Source organism: Sabethes cyaneus, chromosome 1, assembly GCF_943734655.1.
Source record: "Sabethes cyaneus chromosome 1, idSabCyanKW18_F2, whole genome shotgun sequence".
Taxonomy (NCBI): domain Eukaryota; kingdom Metazoa; phylum Arthropoda; class Insecta; order Diptera; family Culicidae; genus Sabethes; species Sabethes cyaneus.
The window spans coordinates 24,270,862-24,293,114 of NC_071353.1; the positions used below are offsets into that span (position 1 = coordinate 24,270,862).

Sequence of the window (22,253 nt, forward strand, 5' to 3'; positions counted from 1 at the left end):
ATATGCTAATAGGACTTCTCCCTTAGTCATCGTAACATTTTTTTATCCATAGAAAATTGCACAGTTCGTAACATTCAACAACGTGGCTTATGCCGAATAATAAAATTTAAGTAGGGTAGATGCTCCAGTAATGGAGGGATTATGTCGGTGGATAGTGTGTAAAGACAATTTGAACGCTCAATTTATCAGTTTCCAATTGAACTACATGATAATATGGTGCACCATAATGTAGGCTTTAAATACCAACCAAAATTATACGATTCTGCTGGTTGATGTATCTAAAATATTGCTTTTCCTGACATTAGTATGTGCTCCCAAAGTAGTGGTAATGTTCCTATAATAGTGGAAAATTTGCCTATAATAGTGGAATGTTGTTTACCGCCTTAGCAACGCTTGCAGTGAGCATGGAAGCAGGTGGATAACAGCGTAGGCTTGTTAAAATGCTATGGATTGTTACGAATTTCTTAAGCACTTCCACTTGATTGGTCCGCTGATAAGGAATTTGCAATTTTTGTACCAACATCTTGAATTTTAACTGTGTATCTTAGATAAAACTGTTAACAAATATATATTCAACAATAGAAAACTGAAATGATCTCGAAATCCGCCAAAATTATGATATATTTCGAGTTTCCACCACTACTGGTGCTACCACAACTACTGGAGCATCTACCCTATGATTATTTTTGTTGCTGTGATAAACTAGAATAAATAGCTGTTAAACTACTGGCAAAATCTTTGTAATGAAGCCAAATTCAACAGAGTCAGTTGACTAGCACTCGCCTTCGATTCAAGATTTAGATTACTAAACAAGACGGATCATTAAGGATACTTGGCCGTCAATTAGAAAGAAAAAAAAACAATATTCTTAATTCATATTTCAATTCCGTAAACTTTTCCGCTTACGTTGATACTAATTTTGTAAGGATCCACTGGAGATGGATGAAAAAGATTCCTAAATCTAAGTTTTTCAGTCACGTGCCGGACAAACTCGGTGGTAAACGACGCGGCGTCTGGAAAATCAAGTTTTTCTGAGTTTATGTAGTATTTTTCAGAAACTGAACAACGTATTGAAACATAATTTTTGATACAGAAGTGGGGTCTTTTTGCATTGAGTTTTTTCCGCGTGTCACGTTTTTTGTTTTTTTTTTATTCGCTTCCTGTGGTCGAATGCTTACAAAGTTAGTATCAAAACAGACCGAGTCTATTGAATTAAAATCTCAAATAAAAAATATGATTTCGGAGTTAAAAAGAAATATCCTAAAAACACATTGTACGAATGACAAAACCAAATTGCGCTACCTTGGTTCGGAAACCATGCAGTTTATATTTTTGATTACATTTTTTCGACATGTTACTACCTACTTAGAGTTACACTCGTTTATTATCAAATTCATCAGAATTCGTACCTTCGATCGTATTCAATTCAATGAATACATTGGCTCATGGTGGTCAACTTATTTAGAAAAACTTTATAATGAAAAATAAATTAAGATATTGGATAATTTCGATATAGGTACAGCTGAATAAAAATATTTATTCGTGTTATCTTAAGGAAAAAAGGGTAATGTTAACACAAATCTCACCAAAGTTTCATAGAACTGAACTAGTGTTTAGATATCAAATAATAAAGATGTCAAATCAAATAATAAAGATGGCAGAATGTTCGGATTCAAAACCCAAAATTGGCTATTAGGCCGAACTCTAACTTACGAATATTTCTTTTGTCGGATGCAAATAAGTTTGAATGGCAAATCAATTTTGTACATACCTGATTCAAGATGAGTCATGCAACATAACATAAGAAAACCAAATAATTTTGTTCGATTTGGTTTAACTGCTCGTCTTATTTAACACACACTGCTTAACAAATTTTGTGGTATCTATTTGATATTACTTTCGATTACTTTTTTTCAATTTTAAATAATTTTTAACTGTAACTCAACTGTAATTACAAAGCAAAGCAGCTTATCGTGGCGAGCAGCTAGTGTACTGTGGAACCGAGCAGAGTTAACTTTCACCCCCGTTTGTAAAAATCCGATACATCAGCAGAACAGTATCTCACATGTGATTCTCCAAGTGACGGAAGCTGCTTGTTGATACACAATGAATTTGAAAATCGATTTTTTCACCGCGACGGTGCTCTGCACTTTCCAGCTCTGCTACAACTGTTCGTCGGATCGATTGCTAACGACGGATGGTATCTCTGCCAGACTCCATGCATGCTCCGGATGTGTCAAAGTGTGCGTTCCACTGCAATCGTCAATTGGTCGACCGAAGATAGCTATCGCCAGGCCACATGGATTTTGCTGGCTTTATCTTTACGTATACGGAGCTTATATTTTTCCACAATTTCATGAGTAAATCATTCGAATCCAAACAAAACATACAACGTTTCACAATAAATAATTCTGTCAACGAGCAAATTTACATTCACTACAATTTTCTTCCTACTGCCCTTACAACAAAAACACCGGACACAACATTAACGTACTGGATGGACCTGCAAGCGACACGATCAGATGGTTGCTTGCAGAGAACTGACTGCGGTTCCCTTTTCCAACTCGTACTCGTGTCGAGCCGACGCTCCTTTTGCCCTAAAACCCTATTATTGTTGTGTTTGCTGTTTGCTCATTGCTGAGCGTTTATAGTGCTGCAAAAGACCCGTCACGGTGTGTCAGATTTTTAAAGATTTGCGAAAAAACACTTATTTGTCAAACTGTGAGTGTTATTCAGAGTGAGAATTCAGACAAAATTAATTATTTCACTAATAGCTGAAAATTAAGGAAATAATGAAATTTAGTATATTTGAAACGTATTTTCACTTATAGATACACCGCGACTTGAATGTGTCCATGATAGTGCGAGAAGAGTGAAAGACCACGAATAAAGCAAAATGGTACAGAGAGGCAAGAGAATCGTACACGAATGTAGCCATATAGTTTGTGTTGGTAGAATCAAAACAATAAGCAAACAAAAAAGCTTGTGCGAGAGAGCGAACGAGTATTTTTTTATCGGCATCGATACAGATTCACATGGCATATCCAAAATCCACCACATTCACAATATAAGGTACATTAACCAATAAAAGACCCTCTGATGCTTGAGCTGTCGGAGCTGTCTTCTGTCAGGAATTATTTTTCGACTTATTATTATTGTTTATTAATCAACAAGCTCAATTTAGCCCCAATGATTGTCAGGCTTACATATAAATGGTCAAGTGAGTAAATTACTACAAACATGTACAAATAAACTTTAAAATAAATATACATATCTATCTCCTTCGTGGTTTACCTCTTCGGAAAAAGCAGGCGAATCTTCTGAGGTCTGAGCAGACCTGTCGTGAGGTCGTGACGTGACAGATGGAAGGCCAATAACGACAACACCCCAGTAAGAATTGGTCGTACGACGTCGGACAGACGTCGCCCGACACAAGCGGAACTTTCGCTTGCAGTTTTGCAAATTAAAGGCCCGCTACAGACCGCCGATAGCGTCGTTCATGCTGTAATTAGTGCCACTAGGTGGTATAGTCTCAACACTGCATTGTTCGGAAGCGCTCATGATGCATTTATGTTAATATGTTAATATGTCCCAATATAGCGTGGGGCAGTCAATTCTACTCTGTATGCTCTCCGCAATGAACAATACTCTGGAGGTAGCCCTACGAACACGGAGAGGTTCTAGATCAAACAGTAGTTGACAGCGGATTTCATAGTTGGGGGTAAGATGGAAGGGGTTTCTCCATGGCAGCTTTCGCAAAACGAATCTAAGAAATCGATGCTGTACCCTGGTAACCAATAAGCATTAGTATAAGCAGTAAATCAATCGTTTATTAGCATGCATTTTATACTGCAGGTTGCTGTTTATCATCCTTTTGACTGCATAGTTTTTGTAAATAGGCATCCACAATTCTATTTAAATTCTTCTTGTCGGAAACTAGCTGCAAATAAGCATTGTCAGCACTATAAGAGGGCTAGCAGTAAAGTAGCCGCATATTTTGCCAAAATAGCATTTAAGTAGCATTTGAGGTAACTTAAATGCTTATTGGCTTGCATTTAAATTGCATTGGAAATGCTTATTGGTTACCTGGGTACTGACTCAATTCTCTTAGTGCTGTCGTAGTTTATCTCCTAGACGGGCAAACAGTATTCCAGATTGACCTCTCCAGCGTACAGTAGAGTAGGGCGGGGCATAAGTGCGATGTTTGAAGTTGTCATCCATTTCCTCTTGTTGATATCGTATTACCCGTATAACGAAAAATTACCCACCCTAAAATAACATTTGCACATAACTATATGCTTCGTAAGCAACCAAAGTTTACGTTAGATTCAAGCTTTCAAAGTAGTCACCCATCCATGCCAATGTAGTCAATTTACTAGGAATCTGCACCGATAAAACAATTAAATCGCACTTTTACCCCCATCGCACTTTAACCCCTTCTGACTCTATAGCAATTTGAGGCAGAGATTTTTTTGCGATCCTGCAAATAAAGCCTAAAGACCTTGAGGCTTTGACGACAGCATACGAGATATGCTGCTTGTACGTAAACTGCGAATCTAAGACAACAATCAAGTCCTTGATATACGGAACACGTTCAATTACTGCGCATTCGAGCTCATGACGAAACGGGATCGGATTTTTCTATCAGGAAAAAGTGACTGCTGAACACTTCTCCGGGTTCGCTATCATACAGTTCACGTCGCACCAGGTAGCAAAGGCCTCGAATTCATTTTGAAGAAAGTAACAGTCGTCAGTCCAGCGGTTCGAGAAGTGAACTTTAAGATCTCTCCTACGTGAGCACTTGATGGCTGAATTATTGTCATTGAAATAAAGCAGAAAACGATCAGAAGGCCTATAGGTGGCTTCCTTGAAGTATGCCTGTCAAAGCTGGATAGCTATCGGACCGATGATCTCCAACTCCAACTACCAGGTATCAGCATCTTTAGCTCGAGCAGCAACTACCAACTCTCGATCGGTGAGATATAAGCGAAACCATTGCAAAAGGTTATCGCCAACACCTAATCTGTGTAGTTTTACAATAGTGATGACGTGGTTTATCTTGTCAAAGGTTGCCGATAGGTCAGTGTAGAGTGACTATATACAGAGTGGCGACAAGTCATCCCAAATGTATGCAATGCGGGTTTTCCAAGGTTTTTCTTTCTCTTTCCTGCATGCGCGTTGGATAGGTCGTCTGCTCGATTGGAATGACACTGACAGATAATTATCATTCCAATTTTGACATTGTCGCCACTCTGTATATAGTCACTCTAGGTCAGTGTATAGAACAACTGTTTGCGCTAGTATTGGGCGATACCGTATCGATACCCGCGATATCGATACTCGAAGGCCGATATTTCGATATTTTTCATCGATACTTACGACGTCGATATTATGCTAAATCGATAATTTCATCCCGATACTGTTTTGATAAAGCGGGATATGCAGCTAAAAAAATATAGGCTAAAACTAGGCCAGGAAATGCTCAAGAGAGCAATATATTCAGGATTTTTTCTCGTGCTGTTTTCTTTTCAGGTATCTACTAAGCTTAATTCTCAAATTTACTTTATTGGAATTGACTCTTATCCAATTCAGAACTGATCCGAGAGCACAGAAAGTATTATTGGGCGTTGACGGCAATAACAAAGACTTTCCAGCTTTGTACACGCCATAATAGCGGTAAAAGTGACAGAGGTGGGACAGAGATCGAAAAGAGCTTAGAACCGGAAAGGAGCAACTCCCGGTGGAATTCTGCAGGAATGGTCAAGAACCGCCAGCAACGACACCTCACTGGATGGTTTCAGGGGTTTGGGATAGGGCTGCCGGACGAGTGGATTGAGGGTGTGGTTTGTCCCATCTACGGAAAAGGCGATCGGATAGATTGCTGCAATTGCCGCAGCATAACGTTGGTCAAAGCCACCAACAGGGTGCTCTCCCAGCTTTTGTTGCGTCGTCTATCCCCGGTGGCAGGAGAGTGTGTAGGGAAGTATCAGGTGGGCTTTATGGAGGCCAGTGCTACTACGGATCAAATTTTTACTCTTCGGCAAATCATCCAGATGTGTCGGGAGTACAACCCATCATATTTTTGTGGATTTTGGGGCAGCATACGATTCAGTCGGGCGCGAATAGGTGGTGCGGTTTCCCGTACAAAGCGACGTGTCCAAAATAGAGCTGCACTGGAGCGAGTGATGTGTTGCGTGCGTGTTTTGGGGGCACTCTATTAGCTCAACATGTTTTTTATTGATTAACTTTTATGAATCCCTTTTTTGTGTAGCATTTCCTTATCCCAGAATGCCGCCTTGAATAGTATCGATAAATCTAATATCGATGCTTAACGAACGATATATCGACGGTATCGATAAAGCGGCGGATTTGATATTGATATTCAATTATCGATACTTTCGGGAATTTTGCCCAATCCTAGTTTGCGCTCGGTGGCCCATACGATGTCCATCAGCACTGAAATATTGCAGTGAGAAAGTAGAGGCTCCATGACCACCAATTCAAACGGTTTCGATACTGCACTCAGCGATGTGATGCCTCGAAAGTTGTCTACATTTCGTTTACTTCCCTTTTTGTGTACAGGGAACGTTAGACATTTGAAATAAACGGAGCAACAATGTCTGCAAGTAGGCTATGTGGCTCTTCAGGAATACGGAATATACTCCATCGGATCCAGAATTGATGGACGACTTGAGCATAGTAACGGGCCGTGACTGATGGCTTTCGAAATCATTTCGACAGTGATATCAATTGCACCCGGCATTTGATCATATATTCACCCTTATTCTGCGAGGCGAGTGACGTAACTAATTTGGAGTCACCGCGAATGAGGTGACAATTGTCACCTAGGTGACTCGCTTTTTCACTTAGTGATGTTGGCTGCTAGGACAACACGGTCTACGCCCAATACCTCATTGCTAAAAACACTTGCAAACTTCTTGGAAAAGTAATGGCATAGGGTTTATTTCCAATTCCCGTGGTAGTAAGTAAAGCCATTCCTTTTTTAATCATTTGTTGGATGGATTTAATGAATACTCCAAAATTTCCTGTGCTGATTTGACTAAAACACACTTACCTTCCGATCCGTGAACTTTGAAATCACTGAAAAGCAATTATTAGAGCATATTATTGAAATTACGCAATTGACTTTATTTCTTAAATTCGTCGTACCGTTTAATCCATCCATCAAAATTTTTCATTGTCCGAACTAAAAATCACAACAATGTTTACGAAGCTAACGCACGTGTATTTGTGTAGGTTGTAGGACGGCATGACAAATGTTATTCTGCAAAATTTCTGCAGGTCAGGCAAGTTTTCCTGGCTGTAGAATAACGACAATGCCTTGCATGAGTTATTTTCATTTATCAATGACGGAAATTAAAACGATTAGTCGATATTTTCTTCTTCGTCGCACGAAAAAACGTAGGAAATTTGGCTGGTAGGACTTCTTTAATGATAAAAATCATTTAAATAGATCTCAGCTCACTTTGATTGATCGCGTATGATAGACAACAAACAAAAATATAAGGAATTAACTAGTTTTGCATTGTATATTATAAAAATGCTGATATTTTTAATAATTTGTGTTGGATAGGACGGGAATAGGCAATTACGATGAAGCAGCAACATACCCTATGTCCTGAGGAGCGGTAGTAACTGTTCCCTTGTATTGCATTGATGACGGGAAACCAGACTCTTTGTGTGGCTCGTTTACGTAGTTTTAGAAACGAGTGACGCTCCAGCCTTTGTTGAATACTGCGTTGAAAGAGTTTTCCATTTAATTCTACAGCCATACGAACTATTTGCGAACATTTCGATGTGGGACTACGTCTTACGGCAAGGTTTGGCTAGGTAGGGTGTCATTCCAAAAAATCTTTCTCGAAAAGTGGTCAGGGGTGACATTGCGCATCTCGTTTCCAGTGATTTTGGTTCGTTTCGACCACGTTAAACAAATGGGCGTCTCGAACGAAAATCACTCGAAACGAGATGCGCAATGTCACCCCAGGTTTTGAATAACTGAAAATAATAAAGCATTGTCCAACTATAAATCCTCGCATCCTGATTGGTCGAAGAAAAGACGTCATCGTGGTTTGCACGCTTTTTTTGCAAAAAAAATTACCGAAACTCCTCGTCCCAGTAGGTTGAAGATTCTTTACGGCGTTTAAACCTATAACAATTTAATATCTGTGCTTGAGAAGTACCTCAGATTTAAAAACCACCCCTCTTCTTCAACCCATGTTATCGTTTCAGCATTAAACCTAGTCCAATGTAATGTCCTGAAGGTAAACGATTTTCTTAAAGTATTAAACCACCCCTTTTCTTCAACCGCCTTTAACATTTAAGATTGAAATTAGTCCAAATTGACGTCCTGAAGGTGAAACGTCATCGAAAAGTAAGCGGTCATCCAGGCTTGGCATACACTTTTCGCTTTGATTTTGCTCTTTTGATTACTGCTCCTCAGCCAAGCAGAATTCCAGAAAGTGATATATGGGGCATTTGTAGAGCTAGTAATTATCTATAATAATGCTGAAGAAAGTGAAGTTGTATCTTTAGTATTTACGGCGCTGTAAGGCAGCAATGCCGTTGGTAGCAAAAAGAGCGCTCTTTTTGCTACCAAGAGGGTAGCAGCCTTATAGCGCCATAAATACAAAATGCACAGTAATGCTTACTTCAGCAATATTGAAGATAATAACAAATTCTACAAATGCTCCATACATCACTTTTTCAAATTTTGCTTGGCTGAGATGCAGTAATCAAAAGAGCAAAATCGAGGCGAAAAGTGTATGCCAAGCCTGCGGTCATCCTTTCCTTTTGCCAGGTTGTATCCATATAAGTACTGCAAAAATTTGTTCGAAACTGTTGTCTTGCATTTGTGCATGTGTGTGACGTGATGCAGAAATCTCAAAGCGAGGAAAATCAACGACTCTTTTATTTTTTGAATGTTTCATTTGCTGCTTTGCATCAGTTTGTTGGTGGCAATTCTTTACATAGTTTCCGTAGTCAAGCATTAGAATAAGATTAATTTCTTTCGAAAATGATGGACAAGACAAGGCAGGCGGGACCCGTAGTGATGCTAATGCTTATTTGACTGTCAACTAAGTATAAGGCAGTAAGGTACAAAACATTTTGCAAACAACTTTCACTTATTTAGTAGCTTTCAATCATGAGAATGAATAACACGCTGTAAAAAATTATCGCCCTGCAAAAATTTGGATTTATCAACCTGTAGCACAACCATACCATTTTAACATAACAATTTTTGGATATCATCAAATCAAATACATAAATACATATATATCTAACTAAATAGTGTTTGATGTTGAAGTAAAGTTTGAGGCGCAATTAACATTCATTCGAAAATAATTGAATATTCTCAACCTGCAGTCTTAACAAACTCTATATATGCTGCATGTAGCATGTATACATGAAGAATCGTATTATTACATGCATGGATATATGCTACTATCGCCACAAAGAGACTTACGTAGTCCTGCGTCACCTATATGCGGTCGTGTCTTGTACACAACCTCTGATTATTATTTTTTGTAAATCACCTCAAACTTACATTGCGTCTCAACTGGAAGCATTATTATAGATCTTAATAAATCTTTCCTCTAACCGTCTTGTTCTACGTTCGCAGCATGTCTTATCTAATCATTAAAAAAGTGATGAAACTTGAGATGTCAGCTGATGCTATAGAGCTCCCACTCTGCTTCTGCTTTTAACCAATGTTGTAAGCTATTTCGCAATCAAGAAATCAAACCCTGAGCATATTTATACTCAACGGAAATTTGATTTTATTATCACTTATAATTTAATCGACAACATATTTTCAATTGAAAGTTTCCTCAAAACTCAAACCGCAACAGTATGCAGCGCTCGAGTCTATTTTCTAACCTTCTGCAACTGCGGTGCGGATAGTTTTACTTTGCCAGGAATATTTCTAGCCAGTACTTCATCCTTGACTGCCTTCAGCAGGTCCTTCTCCCGGTTGCTGCACTGTTTGTCCTTAAGGAAGATTTGCAAAGCTGTCTTGCTGGCCTTGCCACGTTTTCCCGTGCCGGGTGTAAGTTTAACTTTGAACTTATAGTTCTGTAGCGATTGGTATGGCGCAATAACCGGAACGGCGAACAACAGCTCGTCCTCTTCCATCGGTTGTCCGGTTAGCGAATCGAGCATGTCAACATCTGCGGCTGCTGGAGTGTCATCACCCAGCTCATCGACTTCTCCGACTTTAGGCTTAGGCGCTGGCTTTTTGCCCGGGAACTTTTTCTGGTCGTCTGCTGACGGCTCTTCTTTCTTATTATTTTTGTTACTACCGGCCGATTTCAGGATGTCCATCATCAGTTTGCGCTCTTCTTCGTCCTGGTCCTTATACTTTTCTTTAATCTTTCGCATCTTATTTCGCTGGCCTCGCTTCAGTTGACCCGTTTTTTGTGATTCATCTTTTTGTTGGCTGCGAGCGGCAGCGGCTTCTTCGCGGGCCTTCTCCTTTTCCTTAGCTTTTTGTTTGCTCTTCTGAACTTGCTTTTTACGCGGCGGAGCGGGAGTTATGATGTACGGTTTGTTATCCCCGAGAAAGATTACGGATTCTGGATCCGGTTGCGACGTGAGACGCTGTAGTACAGGGTCAGACTGAACCGACACTTTTCCTGTGTCGTGTTCAACCATCACATGTGTATCGGGAAATTTGGGCGTGTCGGTGTCGTCACTCTCCGATTCTGATTTATGCTCACCGTCACTTGGGTCTTCTTCCTTTATATCTGCCACGGACAGTGACTCTACCTTTTCATGAATTTCATCACACTCTTCCGTTTTGTCTACAACTTGCTTTCCCGCTGTTTCTTCACTATCAGAATCTCCTTCCTCAAGTTGAACCTCCTCATCAACAGTTTCGGAGATCTCTGATCTATCATCTTTACTTATGACTGACTCGTCGTCAAAGTTTCGCACTCTCCTTTCTCCTTTATGCCGTTCCACAGAACTCTCCTCTAATTTGAACATAAAACTTAATCCCAGTACTAAATGGCAAGGCGGTAGAAAATTTTTCTTTCCTCGAATCATGAAGCTTCCAGTTGTCAGATATTCTCCTGTCGGAGCCGTCTTGCTGACCTGATCACTCCTCACCCAGTAAGCACTGGTGACCACCTTAGCGTCCCAAGCAACGCTATAGGAAATAGCCATCGTTCCTGCCTCGAGTAGTGTTTTCGGGGGAATTTCTTCTCCAGACGGGTTTTTTATTACAACGCTCGAGGCTCCCTGAATCTCCGCGTGCACATAGATATCAGTTGCTCTCATATAACGTTTCACAATCAGCTCATTTTGCTGCTGGTCTCGACCCCCAATAACCAAATAGTTTTCCGAACTAATAAACCAATAAAATTTTTCAAACCAATACACCTTTCTTGCCTTGGTAATAGTAGTTTGCGTACGCACGTCTTTCAACGTTTGGATTGTCTTTTTCTCGGCATTTTTCAAAGCCTTCGAAGAGGATTCGATTGTTTTTTGCTCCTTACGGGCGGCGAATCGGCGCTGGTCATAGTACCGACGAGCGTTGGCAAAAGCCGTCAAAGCCAAATCGACATCCACCACCATCGGTTGCAATTTTTCTTCGTCATCTTCCCGGCTATCCTCATCTTCGTCCTCCTCATCCAGTATAGCATATGGATCTTTTAAGAGCAGCGAGATATGATTGATTTCCAACTTGAGTTGTTTGATGCACGCGGCAACCTGCAATTGTGGTAAGCTAAATTAAATACTCATTTTGAACAAGACATAAAAACTATATGCATGAAACTGATTCCTTCAAGATTAATGTAACAGAAAAAGATAAAATCATACCGGATCGTTATTTGCCTGTGCCGCCTTGACCAGATCTTGGATGTCCGTCCAAGACATTTGGGCCGCCAGTGCGCTCTGGACCGCCAGCAAAGCACTATCAACTAGATTTTGATTTCTCGTTATTAGCTCAGCTCGCTTTCTGTCCTCCAACTGCACCTTGGATAACTCCTCGAGTCGCTTAGCGTGATCAGTTTTAACATTCGACAGTTTCTTAAGGGCTTCTCGCTCTTGAGCAAACGCCTTTAAATCGATTTTCTGACCCTCCAGCGTAGAATAGAACTCATCAACGGAAGCAGTGAAGCTGTCAAACTCCTTGATCGGATCGTCCTTATACTGATTGTACAAATAGGGATGATATTCTAAGTTTGTGAAATAGTATTCTTCCGGTTCACCTTCCTTAGCCGGTTTCAATTCCCTTTTTTGGATTATAAATCCTTTAGAAGGCTGCTGCATAGCTGTTCGCAGCATGGTTTCTGCATCGTTAATCGCGCACATCAGCGCGGTCATATCTTCTTCCATGTTAAAAACCTTTGAAAATTCTTTTGCAGCTGCTTTCTGCTTTCGTTTGTTTTTCTTGCTCACCTGCTCACCTGCCGTATCACTCGCTGCCTCTCCTCCAATCCGGCATCCGAAAAGATTATGTTTGTGCAGCACGTGATCAATAACCGAGGCTCCATATTCCAAGATGGGATTCAAAACCGTTCTCATGCTGTCCCCAGGATGCGCTTTAGCGATGGCTTCCCTGACTTTCTCCATCGGTGGTGGTCCGCTATCCGCTTTGGCTCGATCAGTCGGATATCGTTCTCGTACCGCGAAGCGCAGTTCTTCGCCCTCAACGTGCGGTCGCAAAATGTTCAATATTTTGAGATCACAATCGGTCAGCAAAATATTACCTCGATCGTAGAGCTCCAGTATGATGTGATAGCCAGCTTCTCCCGTACCGAACTGAAAGTCTACAATACGGTCCACACCGAGCTGCCGCATGCTTTCCAAGCGTTTGTTTTTCAGATGTTTACGTAATTTCATCGTAAACCCAGACGGAGCGACGTTCTTAGGCCACTCAAAGGCAGTCATGTGAAATCGGTTGCCCGACTCTAGCAGCAAGACTATTTTTTCCTCATTCCGTACCAACCGGATCAGATAGGTCTTATTATCGATGTCATATATTTGGTTCACTCGCATGCCGACGAGCCTGCAAGAGTTGTTCATTGTATGATAGAGGAATACGAGCATCAAAAGTGAAAATCTGAATTACCTTTGAAGCTCAGTCACCGAGCAAACCACGTCGTACGTATTGAAGCGAGTTTTCGTCATGTTGCCAAACCAACTTTATTCGTGGAAAAGTACCGTTTCCTCCAGACGGACACGAAACTACAACAACTTTAGCGTAGGAAATAATAGTGTGGCGGTAGGATGTTCCAATTTTATTTAATTTTCTGCGAATTATCACGGCACTATTTTCGTTATATTGCGAAAAGATTTTTTGTTTAACTGATATGAATGAGACACGCGTTCTGTTTACAACTCGAGGGGTCCGCCCACTGTTATAATAAGAGATTACAGTCAACTTTCGCTAATTGAAGATAGAATTAACAAAAGGGCGAATGTCGCAAGCGTAAACAAACCGAGTGAGAGTTGATTTTCCTATGCTGGTACGGCAAAAAATAACTCTCACTCGTTATGTTTACACTAGCGACATTCGCCCTTTTGTTAATTCTATCTAGAATTGCACTAAGCTCTTAGCCCCACCCCATCGACATCTCTATATCGAACTGCACTAAACGTCAGCGACATCATGTCCGGGGCTCAAAATTTGACAGCGGGCCCAAATCAGACTGCTGGCAGTTGAGTGAAACGTAGTGCTGACATGCTATCTCATTTTTGCACACACGAGATGTTGGCGGCGAAAACATGGTTGTCTGCCGATGGGGTGCTTAGCCCATTTAGTGAAAGACTTTCGTTAATTGAGCTGAGACGTCAAAACCGAGGGATATATCGATTGTTTTTGTCGAAATCGTCGCAGAAAGGTTTATACAAATATACACTTATATTAAATACGGAATCAAAGTGGAAACTAATCTTTTCGTTGTTGAAATTTATTTCTAGATTATTTACCAAGTAAATAGTAGAATTTCATGCGACATTTTAAACTGTTTAACTCGACGCTCCTCCTATGAATGTCAAAAGATTGTGCCCAGTTGTGCTCAATATCCGCCATTATCGCTCGCGGAAAGCTGGATTACATCAGAGAAGTGACGGGTTAAATATACGTATTTTATTTATTCATTTTTACAGTAGTTAGAGGCTTTATTAAAGGAAATTTTATATGGGTGTCATGTCTAAGAGTCAAAACCGAACATTTAGCGAAAAAAAATTTTTTGACGGAAAACCTCTATCCACCTTTTCGCATGCTTAATGGCGGAAAGTGGGCGCAACTTTTGGAAAATATTTCAATGCTTTTGGCAACTTTGCTAACGTACGCTTGACAGTTCTGCAAGGCGAAAATGTCAACTTGACGTGAGCAGAGTTGCCAAAAGCATGTTATTTTTTCCGATAGTTGTACCCACAAGCCGTAAAGCCCTATAAATGTATATCTTTATAGGGCTTTAACTAGTCGCCATTAGGCACGTAAAAAGGTCGATTGTTATATAAATTGTTACACGGAAGGGGTGGGGGGTTTCGTGAAAATGGTGTTTTTGGTGTTACGTAATATTTAAATAGCTCCTAAGGCGGTAAAGTGAAATTTACAAACGTAATCTCTTATTACTACGCACTTGTACACCTTACGGGAAACCCCTTGATACGAAATAAAGATTATGACGTTTCTCTCAAAATCATTTTGTTTATTATTTACCTTTTATTATTTCATGCAGTATCCGTAAAGTATCAAGCGTACAATCAATAAAAATCGTCAAATAATACAATTATTATACTTTAAATTTACTGTTTGTAACACTATGGATGTTCTCAAAGCAGAGATTGCTCGTAAGCGAAAGTTATTGGAAGAAAAAAAGCTAGTTGTAAGTACATTGTATGGCGCAAAAGTTCTTGCAATAATTTTGTTTTTCTTTTCATCAGGATGAAAAAAAGAAATTCTTTAAACGAGGTGACTTGCTTGCCCAGGAGCTAGAAGAATATCGGGAAAAATATGGTCAGCAAGCGAGCGGAAGTGGTGAAGCGGCAGCTTCGGCAAATGATGGCGATCAATCTCCGACCAAAGATTCAAAGTACGATTTCCGGAATCTTCCGCGAACGGAGGTAATTCGCAAACTGCGTGAGCGCGGGGAACCAATTCTGCTGTTTGGAGAAAGCGAGTTAGATTCGTGCAATAGATTACACCAGCTGGAGATATCGGCACCGGAAATTAATAGAGGGTTCCGCAACGACTTCCAGGAAGCCATGGAACAAGTAGACGAAGCTTTTTTGAACGAAATTTTAACGTCGAATGGACAGCTGGGTGGAATGAGCAAGAGCAAAAGTTCAAACGAGGATTTTGCAGTAGACGACTCAGTTACGTATGAGTCGATCCAAGAAATGGCAGTTCGTCTAGGACGAAGCGGAAAAGAACACGACATGCACGTGATAACGACTGTTATACAGTTTGTTTTGAAAATGTGGAACGATAACTTGAACTCAGGAACAACCGCAGAACGAACAGCCACAAAATGGAAAATTGCCAGGGCAACCTTTGAGCAAACACGTCTCTATTTAAAACCATTGCTACGAAAGCTACGTAATAAAACTATTCCGGAGGATATTCTAGACAGTTTGACGGATATCACGAAAAGTTTACTGCGAAGAGATTACATCAGCGCCAGCGATGCGTACCTGACGATGGCGATTGGCAATGCACCCTGGCCGATCGGTGTTACCATGGTCGGTATTCACGCTCGAACGGGTCGGGAGAAGATTTTCTCGAAAAATGTTGCCCACGTGATGAACGACGAAACGCAGCGAAAGTACATTCAGGGCCTGAAGCGTCTGATGACGAAGATGCAGGATTATTTCCCTACGAATCCGTCGCGATGTGTTGAATATGTTAGCAAAAAGGATGCGTGGGTCGAGCAGTAATCTATTTAAGGTTTTTTTTTTGGTAAGATCATTTATTTTTAACATCAAATAAGGACAGTGATATTCAACAGAAAGAGCTGATTTTATGCATTTTTATGTTAGCGTATGTATAAATCCATTAATTGTTGTTGTTTCCTAACTGAGTGTTAATAGCCTAGAAGTGGGATTTATGGTGGGTTGTGGGTTGTGGGTTGCATTAACACGGTATCTCGTATTATTTTATGTGGTCTTCTGATTTTCAAATTGTATGATTGGTTTTTAATGTGCATCAAATGTTGCCTATATTAAAAAACTGCTTTCGTGATTGACATTATTGATGAAAAAATCGATATCAGAAAGGATCATTTTCTTGGCTAAGCACAAATTTTAGATCATTCTCAGGTTGCTAGTACTTACTTTTGACTTCTTTCACTCTGACAACAGAAAACTTACGTTGAAAAGTATTCTTCACCAGCAAGAGTGGTCGTATTGAACAGAAATACAGCAACTCTATCAAGCTGAGCAAACTCACGCCCATGCATAGGCCGAGGATACCACCGCAACTGGCCACAAAATCGGTCAAACCGTACAGTTCTGTTCGCTTAGAAGTGATAAACTGGACGTCTTTGAAATAAATTTCGATTTTCGATAAGTGTTTACTAAAATGAATTCATGCATAAACGGTTCCGTCGACAGAAATAAATAGGTAACTAACCTTTTAATTGCGTCTTCGTACGAGACGTTGATTGGACCTAACCGTAAGCGTAGTGTTTCCTGATATTTGAAGATCGTTTGGGTAATTTCGGCATCGTACTGAATCGAGTTGCAGGCCGGTAAACAGTTGCAATTATGCTCACTGTCAGCTTGGCGGTTGATACTACTAATTGCGTTTATCTCCAGTAGTTTTATCTGTGCTTTCAACGTGCACCCAATTTCAAATGTTTCGCAGGATCTGGTTTGGTTGGTGCGTGGCATAAAGTATCGAACGCAACCGCACGTTTTTTCGGTAAAGTTGGTGAGACATTCCAGTTCGCAATTTCCCTGGCTGTAAACATGGAAGAATTTCAATTCCCGTTCGCGATCGAAAAAACACAATCGCCGGTCCGGTGAGTAATCGTGCAGTTCGTTATCTGTTCCAATGATTTGGGGCTTGATGGCAATAGTGACGTCACGATTTAGGGTGACTCGAATGAATTTCTTCGACACTTGCGGATAGTCGCTGGGGCTGTGCAGCAGCACCTTGAATCCTTGAGCCTCGCGACAGTGATAGTCCAGATCCGTATTTGTTGTCGCGAGGTTAATATACAGACCTGCTCCGAATCCAGACCCCAGTACCCGGATTGGGTAGGAGTTTAGATTTGCATTGGAGTAGTAGCCTCTTTCAAGACTCCAGTTTGTGCTGAGACGTGTTTCCGAGAGATACTCGTAATCTGTATGCAGAGTGCTTTTGCGAAACATCTCTTCGGACGAAAATCCGTTGAAGGTCATACAGATGCCCTCCTCAGTGATTGTTTGGGCAAACTTGGCCTTGCATACAACACCGTTCATTTGGCAATGATAAATAGTCTCGTTCATGTTAAATGATATTTTTTTGAGAATTGAAACAATATTTTCGCTGATTTTAAAATTGTCGTATGCTTTACAGCACTCCGCTGATGTGTGAAACCATTCGTCACAAAGTTGGAGAACTGCCAGTACGGCATCCAGTCTGAAAAATTTAAATGCTAATAATTGATTTGAATTAAATGAATGCTAAATTCACTCTGTATTGTTGATATCGCTGAAATGATTTCCACGAGCAAACTTGTAAAACGATTCCGTAAAGTTGAGAAATGTTTTCTTCACTTTCGCCTCCGGGCAGATTGTCACGGCCGGAAATGGAATTTCCCAAACCGGTGTATGCTTCTCGTCGAACGTGATAATCACTGGATTTTCTTCCCACTTGCGATAGATGTTATCGATCAGGTTACCGCAACCGTACAGAGACATTAGAATGACGAGAATCCACCAGAATTTTTCGCATACCGACTGTCGTTTGGATCCAATGTAGCTGATACCGTGAATGGTACTATTTGCGCAGAACTCCCGAAACAGATCACCTAGTCCGGTGCGAATTCTAGTCCATTTACTAGGTATTTTCGGTGGTGGGGCAGCAATGCTTTGAAATTTGCGAATAAAATCTCTTTGATAGATATGAATACGTTCTTCGTGTATCATCTTGAATCGTTAGTGGATTGAGTAAAAGTGAACTTTTAAATAGTGCATTTCTAAATTCTCTGTTTGGTACTGCGGTTTCTGTACTAAGCGTAAATAACAAAGACACGCGAATAATGCAAACTAACAGGAAAGTAGTGCATAGTCTAAATACATGTCGGAAAATTATATTTTATGCAAACTGAAAAACATGACAAATGCGTGCAACAATTATTAGACGATGTTAATAGAGCTTTGATTTATCTACGTTTAGATTAAAAGTAAATGTTTTTGAACAAATACATGGTATGGTAAATATAAGTATAAACATAGTGAAGTTTCGAATCGAGTTTATCCGATTTGGTTGAAAATAACTTTTGTATCATTTGCATGAAATTCCATTTTTGTTTACCTTTGTTATCATATTATAACAAAAGTTTAGAACGTCGTCGGACACGAAAAAGATCCAAGGTTCGAAGCGCCAAGTCTCATATACCAATCGATAGGGTTCGACGAACTGAGAAATGGTTGTGTGTTTTTTTCGTGAGGAATCGCTCAATGCCTGACGCACTACATTACATAATGATAATGCACATCACTTGGCACGGTGTGAGGCTCTACTCACTAAAAACCTCGCGGGCTACTGATCAAGAACCGTACTGGAACTACCGTAAGGTATTACATCGGGGGGAGGCTGTGCCACGTCTTCCGATCCAGAAATGGCGACCAACATGGCTTCCATCCTGTCACGGTCACCCTCGCGGGGTTTTTTGACATGCCCGCTGCTTCGCTATCAGTATACCTGTCGACACATGGTTCGATTCAGGGATAGCGACCGTTCTAACTTCTATCCTCTCACGGTCATCCTCGACGGGCTTCTCATCAAGCTCAGTACTGCTCTGTCGTGCACACCGCTTCGCTTCCTCTTCCACTATTGCTAGTTGCTTGTTCGCTGATCGTTGCTCCACATTCGTTGCAGTTGCACCATAACCTACGCTAAGATGCAATCCGAAAACCAAATTGCATGTTAGACAGGTCGTGTACGTACTCCGTAAATTTCGTCAGTCTATTGAGGATAATCCTCTCCAAAAGTTGCTATAGTGTATCCAACAGACCGACTGATCTGTGCGAAGCTGGATATTCAGAGGGGGCTCCCGGTTTCAGTAGTAAAACTAGCCTCTGCGTATTTCGCATGTCCGGAAAGTGACCTTCCTCCAGACATCTCTGTAGCACCGTCCTTCGTCTTTTCTTGTGTGTCCATGTCCACCGGAAATGAAATCAGTGATCTCCACTGCCAACGGCACTGCCGTCATGGCTTTTAATTGTCGCAAGGACAGGTTTTTAACATTTATTTAACATTTACGTTGGAAATTCGCCTGGCCCCTGGGCGTGCTGATCCGTGAGGCTATATCAGTCTTGGTATCACCATCGGGCGTTGTCTGGCTACCAAGATATTGGAAGGCGTGCACCTGCCCAACTTGTTGTCCCGCTACTGTGAAGTTGGTAGAATTATCAGTGGTCACTACCATAGATATATTCTTTGCAACATTGACTATTACCGCATTCAGTTAGGTCTCCTTTCTTAGGGTCTTTGACCAATATGCCCTTCATCCAGTCCATCGGAAAAGTTGCGGTTTCCCATATATTGCTGAACAGTTTATGTATCATCCGGGCTGACAAAGATGGGTCAGCTTTGAGCATCTCGACTGAAATACAGTCTATCCCCGGTCATATCGGAGTTAATTTGACGTCATAGGCTAGCGTTGGCGTCATACGCTACTGGTTTTGTTGGTCACTGATGGTTGAAAATCGGAAGAGTTGTTCAAAATGTTCAGTCCATCGTTTACGCTTGTCTATGCGGCCAGACAGTAGTTGATCAGCTTTGTCCTTTAAAGGCATCTTTGTATTCATCCTGGCATCACTAAGGCGGCGAGAAATATCGTACAAAAAACGGATATCAACATTGGCGGCGGCGGTTTCTCCTTGTTCGGCTAGGGAATTAGTCCAGGCTCTCTCGTTCCGCCTACGAGCTTGTTTAACAGCCCTCCCCAGTTCAGCGTATGGTTAACGGGCTGCTGTCTCAGCCGATCAGGTTCGCGCTCGCTTAATGCCGGCTTTCACCTCTCTCCGCTCGTCGGCCATCCTCCAAGTTTTATCCGAAAGCCACTACCTTCGCCTTGTAAGTAGGAGAAAGCTCACATTGCCCTGCTGGCTCGCTCTATCTTCTCAGGGTCGCAGCGTGTTTGGGGGACTCGGCACCGGCGATTACTTACCGTCGCAATCAAGCAAAGCGGAGCAACGAATGTGTTTTCAGAGGAAAAAGGATCGGCTCTTTTAAACTTCAAAATAGTATTCCATTTAAACGATTTATTATTCCGGAGTTTTATCATTCTCGTTGGGGTACCGATCACGATGCGTTGGGGCCCTCCGATGACTTGCAAGATGATGATAGGGAGAGAGAGAGAGCGCGCGCGAGAGAGAGGGAGAGGGAGAGGGAGAGGGAGAGAGAGAGAGAGAGAGAGAGAGAGAGAGAGAGAGAGAGAGAGAGAGAGAGAGAGAGAGAGAGGTACGTACCACAACCGTTTTACGGTCGAATCTCCAAGCGTTGACACGATGACATACTGCCACGAGGCTGCGGTTTGCCTTGGTTCTTCCGATCTCCGGGAATAACGCCCAAAGCATGTAGCGTTGCCTTCCGTTTACAGAATTGTCCAGAATAGTCTTACGTTTTCTGTCGTCCGGAATCAGTAACGTTCCCTTACGTTGGTTGTCGTGCAGAACGGTAACGTTGGCCCACGATAGTCCTGGTGACACCCGTTAATGCGATAGCCGATTTCGCCTGAACAAGAGCCAATCAAACAAACAAAGCAATATATTTACAACCCTCGGTAACAGCCTGTTGCGCGCTTTGCCGTGGGTCTCGTCACTGGTCGTGACGAAGGCGTTCTTTAGGCCGGTCCATTCGACAGTTCCAACAGGTGGCAACTCCGAGGCTCCTCGGGATTCAAGTTATTCCTCAAAGGCCCTGTTAGGGCTGAAAATCCAATTCTCACTGTAGTAAGAACCCACCAAGATCAAATAGCCAAAATGAGTTACCCCGTACAGTATAGTAGCACAATAGCATTATCACTCTATCGTTGAATATAGAGGACAAGCAATAGGCTTTTTCATACGCTCGATCTGCCTCCACTGCATTCTACAGCACTGTTCGATCTCAAAGGCAAACGGTCGCAATAAATACAAATTGTCTTTAAATGTTTTTCGTTCACTTAGTTAGACCGCGTGTGATTTATTGGTAGTGATTATCACCCCCGAACACCGAGCGCATCCGAGGACACATTTCCAACCCGTGCATTTACATACCCTTTTCACCTCAGGATTCTCCAATCGACGGACGTCGTTACAGCACCCAACTTTCTCCTCCCGTCGTTGAACATCTGTGACGCTGGATACTGGGGCTGGAGTATTTGGCCCTAGTATCAGTAAAGCTATACCTATGGGCCACAGTCCAACAATGTTTCAAGCAGAAATTCACGCCATTATTGAATGTGTGAATATTTGTTTAAATAGGAAGTATAGATTTGCAAAGATATGCATATTTTCAGATAGCCAAGCAGCTCTGAATGCGCCTAAAGTTATTACATGTTAATCGAAGCTAGTGTGGGAATGCATTCTTTCTCTTAGAAAATTGGTCAGTAGGGACGAAGTAACTTTATGCTGGGTGCCCGGCCATTGTGATATTAAAGGAAACGAAAAAGCCGACAGTCTAGCTAGAGAAGGTTCTACATCAAATTTTATTGGTCCGGAACCATTTTGTGGAGTCCCGGAGTGTGCTCTAAGGACCGAAATAAGAACATGGGAAACGTCCATGGTAGAATCAAATTGGAACGCCACGGATACATCCAGACAGACAAAAAGATTCAATAGACTGTAGTGTCTGCCTCGGTTGCCTCCGACCGAGCCCTCCGGAACACGGAACAACAACGTCCGTAAAAGTCTACGTTCGTCCAAAAACTGCCTCTCTGGTTTTACTGTTTTAGAGCAAGCTTTATCATGCCATGTGCCAGTATACGTGAGTCTCATATTGACTGATTCAAGATTGCTCTCCTTGTCTCTTACCGTTCGTATGACAAATTCTCGCAACACATGCAAAGCAATTTCCGTTACAC

The 22,253-nt window shown here is 41.4% G+C and overlaps 4 protein-coding genes across 5 annotated transcripts in view; 1 reads left to right on the forward strand and 3 right to left on the reverse strand.

Moving 5' to 3' along the window:
- The window catches only part of LOC128740575 (tubulin polyglutamylase TTLL5), a 55,561-nt gene extending 53,037 nt beyond the window's left edge, over positions 1-2,524 (reverse strand). Inside the window, exons 1-2 of one of the 2 annotated variants that reach the window (XM_053836140.1) lie at positions 1,947-2,524; positions 1,772-1,883 (exon numbers count right to left, since the gene is read on the reverse strand). The gene's annotated coding sequence lies outside the window, so the exon portion shown is untranslated. Of the gene's footprint in view, positions 1-1,771 lie in introns of both variants that reach the window. The other variant, XM_053836136.1, reaches the window with a different exon arrangement.
- A 6,612-nt stretch (positions 2,525-9,136) lies between these two features.
- LOC128741881 (ribosome quality control complex subunit NEMF homolog) lies at positions 9,137-13,320 on the reverse strand. Its single transcript, XM_053838022.1, has 3 exons — positions 13,097-13,320; positions 11,842-13,033; positions 9,137-11,730 (listed from the first exon to the last, which is right to left on the reverse strand). Exons 1-3 carry the CDS (start codon positions 13,153-13,155, stop codon positions 9,886-9,888), a joined length of 3,096 nt encoding a protein of 1,031 aa, XP_053693997.1. The 5' UTR covers positions 13,156-13,320; the 3' UTR covers positions 9,137-9,885.
- A 1,420-nt stretch (positions 13,321-14,740) lies between these two features.
- On the forward strand, positions 14,741-15,962 carry LOC128745269 (pre-mRNA-splicing factor 18). The gene is made up of 2 exons (XM_053842297.1): positions 14,741-14,861; positions 14,920-15,962. Exons 1-2 carry the CDS (start codon positions 14,799-14,801, stop codon positions 15,910-15,912), a joined length of 1,056 nt encoding a protein of 351 aa, XP_053698272.1. The 5' UTR covers positions 14,741-14,798; the 3' UTR covers positions 15,913-15,962.
- Positions 15,963-16,058: 96 nt separating this feature from the next.
- LOC128745483 (pickpocket protein 28-like) lies at positions 16,059-18,108 on the reverse strand. The gene is made up of 4 exons (XM_053842557.1): positions 17,654-18,108; positions 16,607-17,599; positions 16,345-16,550; positions 16,059-16,066 (listed from the first exon to the last, which is right to left on the reverse strand). The coding sequence occupies exons 1-4, from the start codon at positions 18,106-18,108 to the stop codon at positions 16,059-16,061; spliced, it is 1,662 nt and encodes a 553-aa protein (XP_053698532.1).
- Positions 18,109-22,253: the final 4,145 nt, after the last annotated feature.

Coding starts and splice junctions, on each gene's coding strand:
- LOC128745483 (XM_053842557.1), bottom strand. CDS start 18,108: ATGATACACGAAGAACGTATTCATATCTATCAAAGAGATTTTATTCGC. Junction 17,600..17,653: donor AGCGATATCAACAATACAGA/GTGAATTTAGCA, acceptor TAAATTTTTCAG/ACTGGATGCCGTACTGGCAG. Junction 16,551..16,606: donor TACGAAGACGCAATTAAAAG/GTTAGTTACCTA, acceptor AATTCATTTTAG/TAAACACTTATCGAAAATCG.
- LOC128745269 (XM_053842297.1), top strand. CDS start 14,799: ATGGATGTTCTCAAAGCAGAGATTGCTCGTAAGCGAAAGTTATTGGAA. Junction 14,862..14,919: donor TGGAAGAAAAAAAGCTAGTT/GTAAGTACATTG, acceptor TCTTTTCATCAG/GATGAAAAAAAGAAATTCTT.
- LOC128741881 (XM_053838022.1), bottom strand. CDS start 13,155: ATGACGAAAACTCGCTTCAATACGTACGACGTGGTTTGCTCGGTGACT. Junction 13,034..13,096: donor TCGGTGACTGAGCTTCAAAG/GTAATTCAGATT, acceptor CAACTCTTGCAG/GCTCGTCGGCATGCGAGTGA. Junction 11,731..11,841: donor CACAGGCAAATAACGATCCG/GTATGATTTTAT, acceptor CCACAATTGCAG/GTTGCCGCGTGCATCAAACA.